We start from the raw sequence: 17063 nt of genomic DNA, 5'->3' as shown, positions 1-17063 counted from the left end.
GTGGTTAGAGCGTTGGACTAGTTAACTTGTTTGGGATAGGGGGCAGCATTTTCACGTTTGGATGAAAAGCGTGCCCAGAGTAAACTGCCTGCTACTCAGTCCCAGTTGCTAATATTTGCATATTATTAGTAGATTTGGATAGAAAACACTTTGAATGATGTCTGTGAGTATAACAGAACTCATATGGCAGGCAAAAACCTGAGAAAAATCCAACCAGGAAGTGGAAAATCTGAGGTTGGTAGGTTTTCAACTCTTTGCCTATCGAATATACAGTGTCTATGGGGTCAAATTGCACTTCCTAAGGCTTCCACTAGATGTCAACAGTCTTTAGAACCTTGTTTGATACTTCTACTGTAAAGTGGGGGCGAATGAGAGGGGATTGAGTAAGGTCTCTCCCAGAGTGCCATGAGCTGACCATGCGCATTCACGTGAGAGTTAGCTTGAGTTCATTGCATTTCTGAAGACAAAAGAATTCTCCGGTTGGAACATTAATGAAGATTTATGATAAAAACATCCTAAAGATTGATTCTATACTTCGTATGACATGTTTCTACGAACTGTAATATGACTTTTTTGACTTTGTCTGAATTAAGCGATCGCGCATTGGGCATTTGGAATCCTGGGCTAAACACGCGAACAAAAAGGAGGTATTTGGACATAAATTATGGACGTTATCGAACAAATCAAACATTTATTGTGGAACTGGGATTCCTGGGAGTGCATTCTGATGAAGATCATCAAAGGTAAGTGAATATTTATAATGCTATTTCTGACTTCTGTTGACTCAGCAACATGGCGGGTATATGTTTGGCTTGTTTTGGTCTCTGAGCGCCGTACTCAGATTATTGCATGGTTTGCTTTTTCCGTAAAGCTTTTTTTAAATCTGACAAAGCGGTTGCATTAAGGAGAAGTATATCTATAATTCTGTGCATAATACTTGTATCTTTTATAAAAGTTTATTATGAGCATTTCTGAAATTGATGTGGCTCTGTGCAAATTCACAGGATGTTTTGGAGGCAAAGCCAAATGTAAACTGAGGTTTTTGGATATAAATATGAACTTTATCGAACAAAACATACATATATTGTGTAACATGTTGTCCCGGGAGTGTCATCTGATGAAGAATATCAAAGGTAAGTGAATATTTATAATGCTATTTCTGACTTCTGTTGACTCAGCAACATGACGGGTATATGTTTGGCTTGTTTTGGTCTCTGAGCGCCGTACTCAGATTATTGCATGGTTTGCAATAATCTGAGTGTTGTCCCGGGAGTGTCATCTGATGAAGAATATCAAAGGTTAGTGATTCATTTTCTCTCTATTTCTGCTTTTTGTGACTCCTCTCTTTGGTTAGAAAATGGCTGTATGCTTTCTGTGACTAGTTGCTGACCTAACATAATGATATGTTCTGCTTTCGCAGAAAAGCCTTTTTGAAATCGGACACTGTGGTTGGATTAACGAGAAGTTTATCTTTAAAATGGTGTCTAATACTTGAATTATGAGATTTCTGTTGATTGAATTTGGCGCCCTGCAATTTCATTGGCTGTTGGCGAGGGAACCCCGTTCCCAGACAGGTTAACCGTAAGGTTGCAAGATTGAATCCCCGAGCTGACAAGGTAAAACTCTGTCGTTCTGCCCCTGAACAAGGCAGTTAACCCACCGTTCCTAGGCCGCCATTGAAAATAAGAATGTGTTCTTAACTGACTTGCCTAGTTAAATAAAGGTGTAAAAAAAAATATATATACACACACACACACACACACACACACACACACACACACACACACACACACACACACACACACACACACACACACACACACACACACACACAAAAAATAATCGGTGTCCAAAAATACCGATTTCCGATTGTTATGAAAACTTGAAATCGGCCCTATTTAAAATCGGCCATTCCAATTAATCGGTCGACCTCTAGTTGTGATGTGTCTGTTACTTGATCTCTGTGAAGCATTTATTTGGGCTGCAATTTCTGAGGCTGGTAACTCTAATGAACTTATTCTCTGCAGCAGAAGTAACTCTGGGTCTTCCTTTCCTGTGGAGGTCCTCATGAGAGCAAGTTTCATCATAGCGCTTGATGGTTTTTGCGACTGCACTTGAAGAAACGTTCAAAATTCTTGACATTTTCCGGATTGACTGACCTTCATGTCTTAAAGTAATGATGTACTGTTGTTTCTCTTTGTTATTTGAGCTGTTCTTGCCATAATATGGACTTGGTCTTTTACCAAATAGGGCTATCTTCTGTATACCACCCATACCTTGTCACAACGCAACTTATTGGCTCAAACGCATTAAGAAGGAAAGAAATTTCACTAATGGACTTTTAACAAGGCACACCTGTTAATGGAAATGCATTCCAGGTGACTACCTCATGAAGCTGGTTGAGAGAATGCCAAGAGTGTGCAAAGCTGTCATCTGTAAATCGGATAGATTTATTGATGGGACAAACAAACAAAAGGCTTACATTTCGGCATAAATCGCCTTCATCAAAGCCTCGAGTAGGCCCCTGTCCAAATCATCAGATCCTTGAAAATGTCCCTTTCCAAATAAACCATGAATGCAATTTAAAAAAGGACATTTCCTAAAAAAAATCAGATTTAAAAATAATGTTTATATTAGTGTAAGAAGTAGTAGTAGTATTAGTGTGTGTGATAGCCAGAAAGCTCCCTCACCTGGGGTCTCTTCCAGTGCACGTGTCCAATCCTGTTGCCCTGGTAGAAGAGGGTGTCGTCCAAGGCGGGGAAGTGTGGGTCTTCAAACAGAAGGCCACTGGCAAGGCATTGCCTCTTCAGGGTGGAGTATTGCTGCCCCTCGAAGGCCTTCACTGACGAGAACATCCTCCTGCCTGTACGGACCAGACACAAAAGACAGGGGGCTCTGTTAGTGACCTGGAACTGACCTCCTAGCAACAAGTATCTGATATCCTTGAAGACTAGCATGTGTCAGTTAATTTTTTTTTAACCTTATTTGGGTAGGCTACACTATTGACAAATACTATTAGACATTCAATTCAGAATTGGGTGTTTCTACCAAATGTCTGTGGTTGGAAAAAGTGTATCCAACTTCCACCATTGCTTTAAGCTCAGAGCAAACTAAAAGTAAAATACAATTTAGCCTACTATACAGTGCATTTGGAAAGTATTCAGACCCTTGACTTTTTCCACATTTTGTTACAGCCTTATTCTAAAATGGATTAAGTTGTTTTTTTCCATCCTCATCAATCTACACACAATACCCCATAATTACAAAGCAAAAAAAGGTTTTTGGAAATATTTGCAAATTAATAAAAAATAGAAAGACCATGTACTCAGCAATTTGTTGAAGCACCTTTGGCAGCAATTACAGCCTTGAGTGTTATTGGGTATGAAGCTACAAGCTTGGCACACCTGTATTTGGGGAGTTTCTCCCATTATTCTCTGCAGATCCTCTCAAACTCTGCCAGGTTGGATGGGGAGCGTTGCTGCACAGCTATTTTCAGGTCTCTCCAGAGATGTTCAATCGGGTTTAAGTCCGGGCTCTGGCTGGTAAAGTCAAGGACATTCAGAGACTTGTCCCGAAGCAACTCCTGCGTTGTCTTGGATGTGTGCTTAGAGTCGGTGTCCTGTAGGAAAGTGAATCTTCACCCCAGTCTGAGGTCCTGAGTGCTCTGGAGCAGGTTTCATCAAGGAACTCTCTCTACTTTGCTCCGTTCATCTTTTCCTCGATCCTGACTAGTCTCCCAGTCCCTGCATCTGCAAAACATCCCCACAGCATGATGCTGCCACCACCATGCTTCACCGTAGGGATGGTGCCAGGTTTCCTCCAGATGTGACGCTTGGCATTCAGGCCAAAGAGTTCAGCCTTGGTTTCATCAGAGCAGAGAATCTTGTTTCTCATTGTCAGAGTCCTTTAGGTGCCTTTTGGCAAAGTCCAAATGGGCTGTCATGTGCCTTTTACTGAGGAGTGGCTTCCGTCTAGAAACTCTACCATAAAGGCCTGATTGGTGGAGTACTGCAGAGATGGTTGTCCTTCTGGAAGTTTCTCCCATCTCCACAGAGGAACTCTGGAGCTCTGTCAGAGTGACCATCGGGTTCTTGGTCACCTCCAACGCTGACCAAGGCCCTTCTCCCCCGATTGCTCAATTTGGCCGGGGCGGCCAGCTCTAGAAAGAGTCTTGGTGGTTCCAAACTACTTCCATTTAAGAATGATGGAGGCCACTGTGTTCTTGGGGACCTTCAATGCTGTAGAAATGTTTTGGTAGCCTTCCCCAGATCTATGCCTCGACACAATCCTGTCTGGGCGCTCTACGGACAATTCCTTCGACCTCGCGGCTTGGTTTTTGTTCTGACATGCACTGTCAACTGTGGGACCTTATATAGACAGCTGTGTGTCTTTCCAAGTCATATCCAATCAATTGAATTTACCACAGGTGGACTCTCAAGGACGATCAATGGAAATAAGATGCACCTGAACTCAATTTCGAGTCTCATAGCAAAAGGTCTGAATACATATGTAAGTAAGGTATGTTTTTTATTGTCAATAAATTTGCTAAAATTTCAAAAAAACGTTTCGCTTCGTCATTATGGGGTATTGTTTTTTAGATTGATTAACATAACAACATTTGGAAAAAGTCAAGGGGTCTGAAAACTTTCCGAATGCACTGTATATCACAAATGGACTGACAGCCTGACTGACAGCTGTGCCTCAAGCACCATTGTAAACAGAGTCCATAAAAACAGAGCAGAAACATCTTTGCAGCTACAAAAGAATGGTGTTGGGTAGACAACATTAGCAAATATTAAGTCAGACACACACAGAGCGAGAGGGAGAGAGCCAGACAAACCAAGAACGCACTAATGGCACAAACACCCAATTGAGACTGTACGCACAATCTGCAAAAATATACTTTGTGTACAACGCAAAACCTCAAACAATGCATGCAGAGCAGAATTAGGACTATAACCGCTAGTTATCAAAACCAGAAAAGAGCAGTTAAATTTTACAACCACCTAAAAGGAAGTGATGCCCACACATTCAACCACAAGGCCCTCACCTACAGAGAGATTAACATAGAGAAGAGTCCCCTCAGCCAGCTGGTTCTTTGTTCACAAACACAAACAGACCCCACAGAGCTCCGGGACAGCAACACAATTAGATCCAACCAAATGAGAAAGCAAAAAGATAACTACACACAATGGAAAGAATCAACCAAAAAACAGAGCAAATAGGAATGCTATCTGGCCCCAAACAGAGAGTACCCAGTGGCAGAAATACCTGACCACAGTGACTGACCCAAAATTAAGAAAATCCTTGACTATTGTTGGAAAGTGACAGATTTACTTGAGCACGTTTTCGTATGTTTATAATTAAAACTGTAAGTGGCTTAGCAGTATTGATGAATGTTTTATGGGTTAGATGGAATGATCTGCAGTACCAGCCAAAAGTTTAGACACACCTACTCATTCAAGGGCGTTTCTTAATTTTTACTATTTTCTACATTTTAGAATAGTGAAGATATCAAAACTATGAAATATCACATATGGAATCATGTAGTAAACAAAAAAAATTCAACAAATTGCGATTCTTCAAAAGTAGCCACTCTTTGCCTTGACGACAGCTTTGCATATTCTTGGCATTCTCTCAACCAGCTTCATGAGGTAGTCACCTGTAATCCATATCAATTAACAGGTGTGCCTTGTTAAAAATGTATTTGTGGAATTTCTTTCCTTCTTAATGAGCCAATCAATTGTGTTGTGCCAAGGTAAGAGTGGTATACAGAAGATAGCCGTGATAAAAGACCAAGTCCATATTATGGCAGGAACAGCTCAAATAAGCAAAGAGAAACGACAGTCCATCATTAAGTCATGAAGGCCAGTTAATACGAAACATTTCAAGAACTTTGAACGTTTCTTCAAGTGCAGTTGCAAAAACCATCAAGCGCTATGATGGTACTGGCTTTCATGAGGACCGCCACAGGAAAGGAACCTTTGCTGCAGAAGATAAGTTCATTAGAGTTACCAGCCTCAGAAATTGCAGCCCAAATAAATGCTTCAGAGTTCAAGTAACAGACACATCACAAGATCAACTGTGCAGAGGAGACTGCGTGAATCAGGCCTTCATGGTCAAATTTCTGCAAAGAAACCACTACTAAAGGACTCCAATAAGAAGAGACTTGCTTGGGTCAAGAAACACAAGCAATGGACATTAGACCGGTGGAAATCTGTCCTTTGGTCTTAGTGAGACGCAGAGTAGGTGAACGGATGATCTCCGCGTGTGTGGTTCCCACCGAGAAGCATGGAGGAGGTGTGATGGTGCTTTGCTGGTGATACTGTCAGTGATTTATTTAGAATTCAAGGCAAACTTAATCAGCATGGCTACCACAGCATTCTGCAGCGATACAACATCTCATCTAGTCTGCGCTTAGTGGGACTATCATTTGTTTTTCCAACAGGACAATGACCCAACACACATCCAGGCTGTGTATGGGCTATTTGACCAAGAAGGAGAGTGATGGAGTGGTGCATCAGATGACCTGGCCTCCCCAATCCCCCGACCTCAACCAAATTAAGATGGTTTGGGATGAGTTGGACCGCAGAGTGAAGGAAAAGCAGCCAACAAGTGCTCAGCATATGTGGGAACTCCTTCAAGACTGTTGGAAAAGCATTCCGGGTGAAGCTGGTTGAGAGAATGGCAAGAGTGTGCAAAGCTGTCAAGACAAAGGCTGGCTACTTTGAAGAATCTAAAATCTATTTTGATTTGTTAAAAACTTTTTTGTTTACTACATGATTACATATGTGTTATTTCATAGTTTTGATGTCTTCCCTATTACTCTACGATGTAGAAAATAGTCAAAATAAAGAAAAACCCTTGAATGAGTAGGTGTGTCCAAAGTTTTGACTGGTACTGTATGTGCAATGGTATTTGGTCAGCAGGAAAGTCAACAGGGGGCCTGTCCATAAGGTTGGGATAGGAGCCATGTGTTAGAGCTGATAAATCATACATTAGTGTCCTATAGCACTGTCTTATATCTTTTTATATTTCATATCATTATATTATCTTAGTATGAATAGATGGCACATTTGTTAAAATAGAAATATGTGTTTATCCTGTGTATGAGAAGAGCAATTATGTAGTGTACTGACTCCCTAATCTCAAGGCCTCTCCTGATTGATAAGAAGACCGGTGAGATGTGTGGAGTAGAACCAAGGTTCCGGACTCAAGCTGGGACGACACCACCTGCCCAGCCACAGAGATTAATTGTTCATCCTAGACACAGAAGTCTGGGAGTCTGTTTGGGAAGAATGGGGGGGGGGGGGGGGGGGGGGGGGCAGGTCTGCCTATGGGCCCCAAGCTGCACTTCTTAACCTCCTGCCAAATGTATGACCACATTAGAGACACATATTTCCCACAGATCACACAGACCCACAAAGAATTTGAAAACAAATCAAACATTGATAAACTCAATATCTGTTAGGCGAAATACCGCAGTGTGCAATCACAGCAGCAAGATTTGTGGCTCGTTGCCATGAGAAAAGGGCAACCAGTGGAGCACAAACAACTTTGTAAATACCACTAATATATAACTGTTTATCTATCTTCCCTTACTATTTGTACTACTACTTGCACATTGCTAACACTGTACATAGCTAATAATAACACTTTAAATGTGCATATTGTTTAAACATTTTTGAGTGCAATATTTACTGTTCAATTCTAATTGTTGTTTTTGTTGTTTTGTTTCTTCTCGCTTTTGTATATTGTTTATTAAGCTGTTGCGCAGCAACTCACTGCCTTCCTGAAGACAAACAATGTATACGAAATGCTTCAGTCTGGTTTTATACCCCATCATAGCACTGAGACTGCACTTGTGAAGGTGGTAAATGACCTTTTAATGGCGTCAGACCGAGGCTCTGCATCTGTCCTTGTGCTCCTAGACCTTAGTGCTGCCTTTGATACCATCGATCACCACATTCTTTTGGAGAGATTGGAAACCCAAATTGGTCTACACGGACAGGTTCTGGCCTGGTTTAGATCTTATCTGTTGGAAAGATATCAGTTTGTCTCTGTGAATGGTTTGTCCTCTGACAAATCAACTGTACATTTCGGTGTTCCTCAAGGTTCCGTTTTAGGACAACTATTGTTTTCACTATATATTTTACCTCTTGGGGATGTCATTCGAAAACATAATGTTAACTTTCACTGCTATACAGATGACACACAGCTGTACATTTCAATGAAACATGGTGAAGCCCCAAAATTGCCCTCGCTAGAAGCCTGTGTTTCAGACATAAGGAAGTGGATGGCTGAAAACGTTCTACTTTTAAACTCAGGACAAAACAGAGATGCTTGTTCTAGGTCCCAAGAAACAAAGAGATCTTCTGTTGAATCTGACAATTAATCTTGATGGTTGTAAAGTCGTCTCAAATAAAACTGTGAAGGACCTCGGCGTTACTCTGGACCCTGATCTCTCTTTTGACGAACATATCAAGACTGTTTCAAGGACAGCTTTTTTCCATCTACGTAACATTGCAAAAATCAGAAACTTTCTGTCCAAAAATGATGCAGAAAAATTCATCCATGCTTTTGTTACTTCTAGGTTAGACTACTGCAATGCTCTACTTTCCGGCTACCCGGATAAAGCACTAAATAAATTTCAGTTAGTGCTAAATACGGCTGCTAGAATCCTGACTAGAACCCAAAAATTTGATCATATTAGTCCAGTGCTAGTCTCCCTACACTGGCTTCCTGTTATGGCAAGGGCTGATTTCAAGGTTTTACTGCTAACCTACAAAGCATTACATGGGCTTGCTCCTACCTATCTTTCCGATTTGGTCCTGCCGTACATACCTACACGTACGCTACGGTCACAAGACGCAGGCCTCCTAATTGTCCCTGGAATTTCTAAGCAAACAGCTGGAGGCAGGGCTTTCTTCTATAGAGCTCCATTTTTATGGAATGGTCTGCCTACCCATCTCTTCAGTGGGTCATATGATTGAGTGTAGTCTGGCCCAGGAGTGTGAAGGTGAACAGAAAGGCTCTGGAGCAACGAACCGCCCTTGCTGTCTCTGCCTGGCCGATTCCCCTCTCTCCACTGCGATTCTCTGCCTCTAACCCTATTACAGGGGCTGAGTCACTGGCTTACTGGTGCTTTTCCATGCCGTCCCTAGGAGGGGTGCGTCCCTAGGAGTGTGTTGAGTCACTGACGTGATCTTCCTGTCTGGGTTGGCGCCCCCCCTTGGGTTGTGCCGTGACGGAGATCTTTGTGGGCTATACTCGGCCTTGTCTCAGGATGGTAAGTTGGTGGTTGAAGATATCCCTCTAGTGGTGTGGGGGCTGTGCTTTGGCAAAGTGGGTGGGGTTATACCCTTCCTGTTTGGCCCTGTCCGGGGGTATCATCGGATGGGGCCACAGTGTCTCCTGACCCCTCCTGTTTCAGCCTCCAGTATTTATGCTGCAGTAGTTTGTGTCGGGGGGCTAGGGTCAGTTTGTTATATCTGGAGTACTTCTCCTGTCGTATCCGGTGTCCTGTGTGAATTTAAGTATGCTCTCTCTAATTCTCTCTTTCTCTCTCTCTCTCGGAGGACCTGAGCCCTAGGACCATGCCTCAGGACTACCTGGCATGATGACTCCTTGCTGTCCCCAGTCCACCTGGCCGTGCTGCTGCTCCAGTTTCAACTGTTCTGCCTGCGGCTATGGAACCCTGACCTGTTCACCGGACGTGCTACCTGTCCCAGATCTGCTGTTTTCAACTCTCTAGAGACCGCAGGAGCGGTAGAGATACTCTTAATGATCGGCTATGAAAAGCCAACTGACATTTACTCCTGAGGTGCTGACTTGCTGCACCCTCGACAACTACTGTGATTATTATTATTTGACCATGCGGGTCATTTATGAACATCTTGGCCATGTTCTGTTATAATCTCCACCCGGCACAGCCAGAAGAGGACTGGCCACCCCTCATAGCCTGGTTCCTCTCTAGGTTTCTTCCTAGGTTTTGGCCTTTCTAGGGAGTTTTTCCTAGCCACCGTGCTTCTACACCTGCATTGCTTGCTGTTTGGGGTTTTAGGCTGGGTTTCTGTACAGCACTTTGAGATATCAGCTGATGTACGAAGGGCTATATAAATACATTTGATTTGATGTACGAAGGGCTATATATAAAAACCATTTATAAAATTTGATTTCACTTGCTTTTGCAAGTTTTTTATGCCAATAAAACTGAATTGAGAGCGAGAGAGACAAGGTGAGAGAGAGAGAGAGCGAGAGAGATACAGAAGGACAGAGCTGTTGAGGGAACAAGCCAATATTTTTGGAGCCACAAATCAACGACCTGTTGATGACCTCGCCATACGATGTGACAGGAGACCAAGAACTTAACAAATCTCCATCACCATAGACACCAAGCAGGATGTTTTGTTCTAGGTTAATTTGAAACTTATGATTTTCTACTGGCCTGTGATGACACAAAATGGCTGCCAAATTGCCTACACAGTACACACAGGTCCAACAGGCTTACATGGAATGAGTTGACTAATCAAAAGGCAAATCTGTCAAGGCTGGGGTCAATTCGAATTGAAGGCAGTCAATTCAGGAATCGATTTTAATCACTTTTGCAATTTGAAATAAACTTTTGAAATAAATAGCTTCTACTCCTCAGTTTATTGACAACTCATTGAAAGAAGATGGTGTTTTTTCATTATTAAAAAAAAAAAATAGTTATTTAAGTTTACTTCCTGAATTTACTGTTTCAATTCGAATTGACCCCAGCCCTGATATCAATTAGCTACACAGCTGGTTTCTTTATCTTTTTAAATCGGCTTTAATCATACAACAACAAAATCTAAAAGGCCATTGGGAAATAAACGAATGGGAAGGATTTTCTGCTTGGCAACTAGGTTCAAGAAAACACACTGTTCTTTTGCCTGTGGGGAAGAGGACAAGTAATGAGATCTTATGGTGGGCCAGAATGGGAAGAGGAGGAGTGTGTGTGTGTGAGGGTAGTTAGGCTACTTGTCTTTTTAAGCATGTAACATTGTCTCTGTCTGATGTTGACTGTCAGTCTCAAATGTGCCAGGAATAAACAAGAAAAACTGAATCACAGTCAGATCGTTCTCCACAGGAGCATGGAAAAGATGGATGGCAGAAGCCTTTTAGAGGCAAACTTTAGACCAAACACCACACCACACACTTCAATAACTGCCAGAAATGAACCAGAAACACAAACAGCAAGATTAAAAGACACACGATGAGAAGAATGGAAGTAGAATACAGAAGCACATAGACCAAACAGTATATACTTCCCCCTATCCTTTAGGTTATTAGCCTCAAATTTTGCTCCAGGGTGAAGATTCCCCTAGATACAGACTCAGAATCAGTTTCCTATCTCCCAATTCTAACCTTAACCATTAGTGGGGAAAATGCTAAACTTACCTAAGATCAGCGTCTAGGGGGCAACTTTACCCTACTCCTCTAAGCTCAGTCTGACCTGCTGTGACATATTCAAAGGCAAACGCATAACATTTGGTCTTCTTTCAACAACAAAAAAATCTGACATGGACATGTAATGCAACAGAAGCACATGAAAGTCAACATTGAATCAAAATTAAATAAAACATTTAAATCAAAAGAAATACGGCCATTAAAACTAAATTATTTACACCTTATGGCATTTTATTCAACAAAAAAGTTATCTTGAAGTGGTCTCCGGCAACATGAGATCACAGAAAATGGAGGAATGCCAAATCAAATCTCTAAAAAGGTTTTAAAATCGTATTAACTTGGACGAGTGAGGTAAAAATTTGTATCAAGGGACGTACAGTATACATCATCTTTCAGAGGTATAAGGAATCATTTTAATTTAAACCCAACCAGGAAATGATACAACAGTAAACACACATGTAACACGCATACGCAGACACGGACACACACCCTACTGCCAACCCTATTTTCTGATTAACATTTTGGCTAGACATTTGAACTACAGTAGCCTACACACATGACGTCTGCCTATAGGCTACAGCTACGTAGTAGTAACCCAGCCTAGACAATAACTGAAGGCAGTAAAAGGAATAGGGCCTACACTGACAAAGAAGTTGCACAACACCTAAGCTGCTGGCTGTCATTCAAAGCTCCCAACTTCGAGATCCGACCGTTAAACCAGTGAATTATTCATGTCCACATTCTGCTTTTCTCCATTTATTAATATGGACTCACAGGGTGCATACTAAATGGCACACTATTTTCTATAGTTCCTATGGGCCCTGGTCAAAAGTAGTACACTTTATAGGGAATCGGGTGCCATTTGGGACACAGACACAGCCTATGGACTTATAGTGCCATATGCTCTCAGAGCTGGGGACATTTCCAAAAGCCTACCACCTACTAGGAATGGGCCCGTATTTATCAAGTGCTTCCAGAGTAGGAGTGCTGATTTAGGAGACATTTTGGCTTTTAAATCCCAGTTAATAAGATCACATGCACAGGGGGAACCGTATCCTAGATCAACACTCCTATTCTCTCATAATCAACTTTGCTTTACAGAGGTGTTCTCATCTGGTACAAATCTACTTCAAATGGAGGCCATCACCACCATTTCAGAGGCTAACTATTGGGTTTGCCCTCAATAGCTGCCATCAATAGCCTATTCACAGATGGATAAATGCGACATTTGATATTGTCATAATAAAATAAATAGCCTACCCCTAATATTGACGAAGGCAGCTGATTCAATTCAGACTCACGGATTGCATTTATCAGCTGAATACGTGGAGAAATAAAGAGGTTGCAGTTGGAGACAAAACATGACACAGATGGTGCAGACCAGTCTCGATCGAGACTGCAGAGGGAAAACCCCCATGCGGGCACACGCCCACTCTCTTCAATGCAAGACGAGCACAAATGGGTCGATGGCCAGAGCTCGGGGGTGAGGTTTGAGAACATACACACGGTCATGTATTTGGTTTAGCAGCAATCAACAGCTAATAGGCCAAACGCTTAAATGTAATTGATTGGAGAGAAGTTTATGAATTTGAATAATAGGTTTACAGGCTAATGGTAGGCATAATAAACATTTTACTATTCAAAAATATTAGCATCATTAGCTTTACTTCGTAGCCTATTGTAACAAGTGTGGTTTTACTGGATAGCCTACAAGGTATTGTCAGACACTACCAATGGAGCAGGTCATTAGTGTGCCAACTTCTTCCGCTACTATAAAACACGTTGACAACTAAAGCAAGCACACATTTTCTTCAGGAAATATTTTCTAGTTCTATGTGTGAATTAGAGGTCTAGTCACCTTAACAAATCTATTTTAATCCCCAATACATTTGTATGCACTCTTTAAATGAGACTAACAAGATGCAAGTTGGGTTAGATCCTGCTATTATGAATCCTTAGATCTTTCTTTCTTCTTCTGATCCTATAGAGACTTGTCCCAGTCTCCACACCTGCCTGTCTGTGTTGTGTGACCTCGTCACCTGAAGCATTTACATCAATGAAATGGTTAGTTTACCTTGTCATTGCATAAAAATAATATATTCATCACATCATTTACTTAATCATTAATTAATCAACACGTTTTATATAAATGTCATCATTGGAAATGTCCAGGTGGATAATAGAAAAGCAAGTTATTTTTCTGAAATGAATTACTCATTTTCAATTTATTACATTTTCTAAAGGTCGCCCATGCTCCTCCTCGTGACAATTTGATCAATTATACTTTCATTATTTCATCATGACATTTGCTGTAAAATACAGTGCTCTCAGAAAGTATTCAGACCCCTTGACTTTTTCCACATTTTGTTACGTTACAGCCTTATTCTAAAATTGATTAATCTACACACAACACCCCATAATGACAAAGCAAAAACAGTTTTTATTTTTTTTAAATGCAATAAAATAAAAACTGAAATATCACATTCACATAACTATTCACGACCCTTTACTCAGTACTTTGTTGAAACACCTTTGGCAGCGATTACAGCCTCGATTCTTTTTGGGTATGACGCTACAAGCTTGGCACACCTATATATTTGGGGAGTTTCTCCCATTCTTCTCTGCAGATCCTCTCAACCTCTGTCAGGTTAGATGGGGAGCGTCGCTGCACAGCTATTTTCAGGTCTCGGGTTCAAGTCCGGGCTCTGGAAGGGTCACTCAAGGACATTCACAGACTTGTCCGGAAGCTACTCCTGTGCTGTCTTGGCAGCATGCTTAAGGTCATTGTCCTGTTGGAAGGTGAAACTTCGCCCGAGTCTGAGGTCCTGTGCACTCTGGAGCAGGTTTTCATCAAGCATCTCTCTGTACTTTGCTCCATTCATCTTTGCCTTGATCCTGAATAGTCTCCCATTCCCTGCCGTTGAAGAACATCCCCACAGCATGATGCTGCCACCACCACCACCACGCTTCACCATAGGGATGGTGCCAGGTTTTCTTCCAGACGTGAAGCTTGGCATTCAGGCCAAAGAGTTCAATCTTGGTTTCATCAGACCAGAGAATCTTGTTTCTCATGGTCTGAGAGTCTTTAGGTGCCTTTTGGCAAACTCCAAGCGGACTGTCAAGTGCCTTTTACTGAGGAGTGGCTTCTGTCTGGTCACTCTACCATAAAGGCCTGATTGGTGGAGTGCTGCAGAGATGGTTGTCCTTCTGGAAGGTTCTCCCATCTCCACAGAGGAGCTCTGTCAGAGTGACCATCGGGTTCTTGGTCACCTCCCTGACCAAGGCCCTTCTCCCCCAATTGCTCAGTTTGGCCGGGCGGCCAGCACTAGGAAGAGTTCTTGGTGGTTCCAAACTTCTTCCATTTAAGAATGATGGAGGCCACTGTGTTCTCGGGGACCTTCAACGCTGCAGACATTTTATGGTACTCTTCCCAGATCTGTGCCTCGACACAATCCTGTCTCGGAGCTCTACAGACAATTCCTTCGACCTCATGGCTTGGTTTTTTCTGCGACATGCACGGTCAACTGTGGGACCGTTTATAGACAGTTGTGTGCTTTTCCAAATCATGTCTAATCAATTGAATTTACCACTGGTGGACTCCAATCAAATTGTAGAAACATCTCAATGATGATTAATGGAAACAGGATGCACCTGAGCTCAATCTTGTAGTTCGTGTACAATTACAATCTACACTGAACAAAAATATAAAACGCAACATGCAAGAATTTCAAAGAATATAAGGAACTCAGTCAATTGAAATAAATAAATTAGGCCCTTAATCTATGGACATCACATGACTGGGAATACAGATATGCATCTGTTTGTCACACACACAAAAAGTAGGGGCGTGGATGAGAAAACCAGTCAGTATCTGGTGTGACCACCATTTGCCTCATGCAGTGCGACAAATCTCCGCATAGAGTTGATCAGGATGTTGATTGTGGCTTGTGGAATGTTGTCCCACTCCCTTTCAACAGCTGTGCAAAGTTGCTGGAAATTGGCGGAAACTGGAACACGTTGTCGTACAAGTCTATGACGAGCATCACAAACATGCTCAATGGATGACATGTCTGGTGAGTATGCAGGCCAGAACTGGGACATTTTCAGCTTCCAGGAATTGTGGACAGATCCTTGCGACATGGGGCCGCACATTATCATGCTGAAACATGAGGTGATGGCGGCGGATGAATACCACGACAACGGGCCTCAGGATCTTGTCACGGTACCTCTGTGCATTCAAATTGCCATCGTTAAAATGCAATTGTGTTCATTGTCCGTAGCTTATGCATGCTCATACCATAACCCCACCATGGGGCACTCTGTTCACAACATTGACATCAGCAAACCGCTGTCTGCAATCTGCCCGGTACAGTTGAAACCAGGATACATCTGTGAAGAGCACACTTCTCCAGCGTGCCAGTGGCCATCGAAGGTTACGACACTCAGCTGCAGTCAGGTCAATGATGGATGGATTATCTTAGCAAAGCAGAAATGCTAACTAACAGGGATGTAAACAAATCTGTGCACGTTATTTTGGAGAACTAAGCTTTATGTGCACATTGAACATTTCTGGGATGTTTTATTTCAGCTCATGAAACATTGGACCAACACTTTACATTTGCGTTCATATTTTTGTTCAGTGTAGTTCCAATCCATCTCACTCAGAACAAGCCACATGACAATGACATAATGAATCAGTGCACAAAGGTGATGATCATCAATTGACGCCATATTTGTTGTCTCAAATCAAATGCATACCAGCAGTACTGAAGAACTGGTCACCATCTCTAAGTCAGACAGTACCATCCTCTCACCTCTGTGATGACGAGACCTGCTTGGCGAGACTACTATGAATGTCTTTATAACATATACAGTCAGGTCCATAATTACTGGCACCCTTGATAAAGATGAGCAAAAAAGACTGTATAAAATGTATGCTAAAAGAAAAAGAAAAAGAATAAATTCGGGAAATTATATTATTTTATACTAATACAAATGCTCAGAGAAAGACATTTTGTTTAACAAGTAAGAAAAAAAAAGTGGGGGGAGAGGTCAAACTTATTGGCACCACTGTATTCAATACTGTATTACCCTCCCCTTGCGAGGATTACGACACTGAGCCTTTTAATAACATGTTTTATGAGACTGGAAAACACGATGGGAGGGCTCAGACCATTCCTGAGATCCTTGATATCATTTGTCTGCTCTTATGGACTGCCCTCCCCAATTCAAACCACAGGTTTTCAATGGGGTTAAAGTCCGGAGACAGATGGCCATTGTAAACATTTAATTTTTTTGGTCAATTAACCATTTATTTTGATTAGTGCTTGGGGTTATTGTCTTGCTGCAAGGTCCACTTGCAACCAGGTTTTGGCTAAAATGTCCAGGGTCTTGGTAAAGTTCAAGATGCCATTGAACTTAACAAGGGCCCCAGGAGCAGTGGAAGCAAAATAACCCAATAACATCTAAGATCCACCACCATATTTTACCATAGGTATGAGATACTTTGTATATGCTTCTGTTTTTTTAATGCCAAACCCACCACTGGCATGTGTGGCTAAAGAGCTTTATTTTCATATCATCTGACCACAGCATCGGTTCCAAGTGCCAATGCTGTTTATCTAACTCCA

The 17063-nt window shown here is 41.9% G+C and overlaps 1 protein-coding gene across 1 annotated transcript in view; it reads right to left on the bottom strand.

Annotated features, from left to right (window-relative positions):
- Positions 1–17063, bottom strand: part of LOC139548922 (calpain-5-like) — a 59667-nt gene that overhangs the window by 34645 nt on the left and 7959 nt on the right. Inside the window, exon 2 of the mRNA XM_071358922.1 lies at positions 2691–2863. Within this exon, the coding sequence (XP_071215023.1) occupies positions 2691–2855 (165 nt within the window). The 5' untranslated portion in view covers positions 2856–2863. The remainder of the gene's footprint in view (positions 1–2690; positions 2864–17063) is intronic.

The sequence above is a fragment of the Salvelinus alpinus genome, chromosome 1 (assembly GCF_045679555.1).
Source record: "Salvelinus alpinus chromosome 1, SLU_Salpinus.1, whole genome shotgun sequence".
NCBI classification, from domain to species: domain Eukaryota; kingdom Metazoa; phylum Chordata; class Actinopteri; order Salmoniformes; family Salmonidae; genus Salvelinus; species Salvelinus alpinus.
The sequence above is the reverse complement of the archived record's forward strand: the minus strand, read 5'-3'. Positions and strand labels throughout refer to the sequence as shown.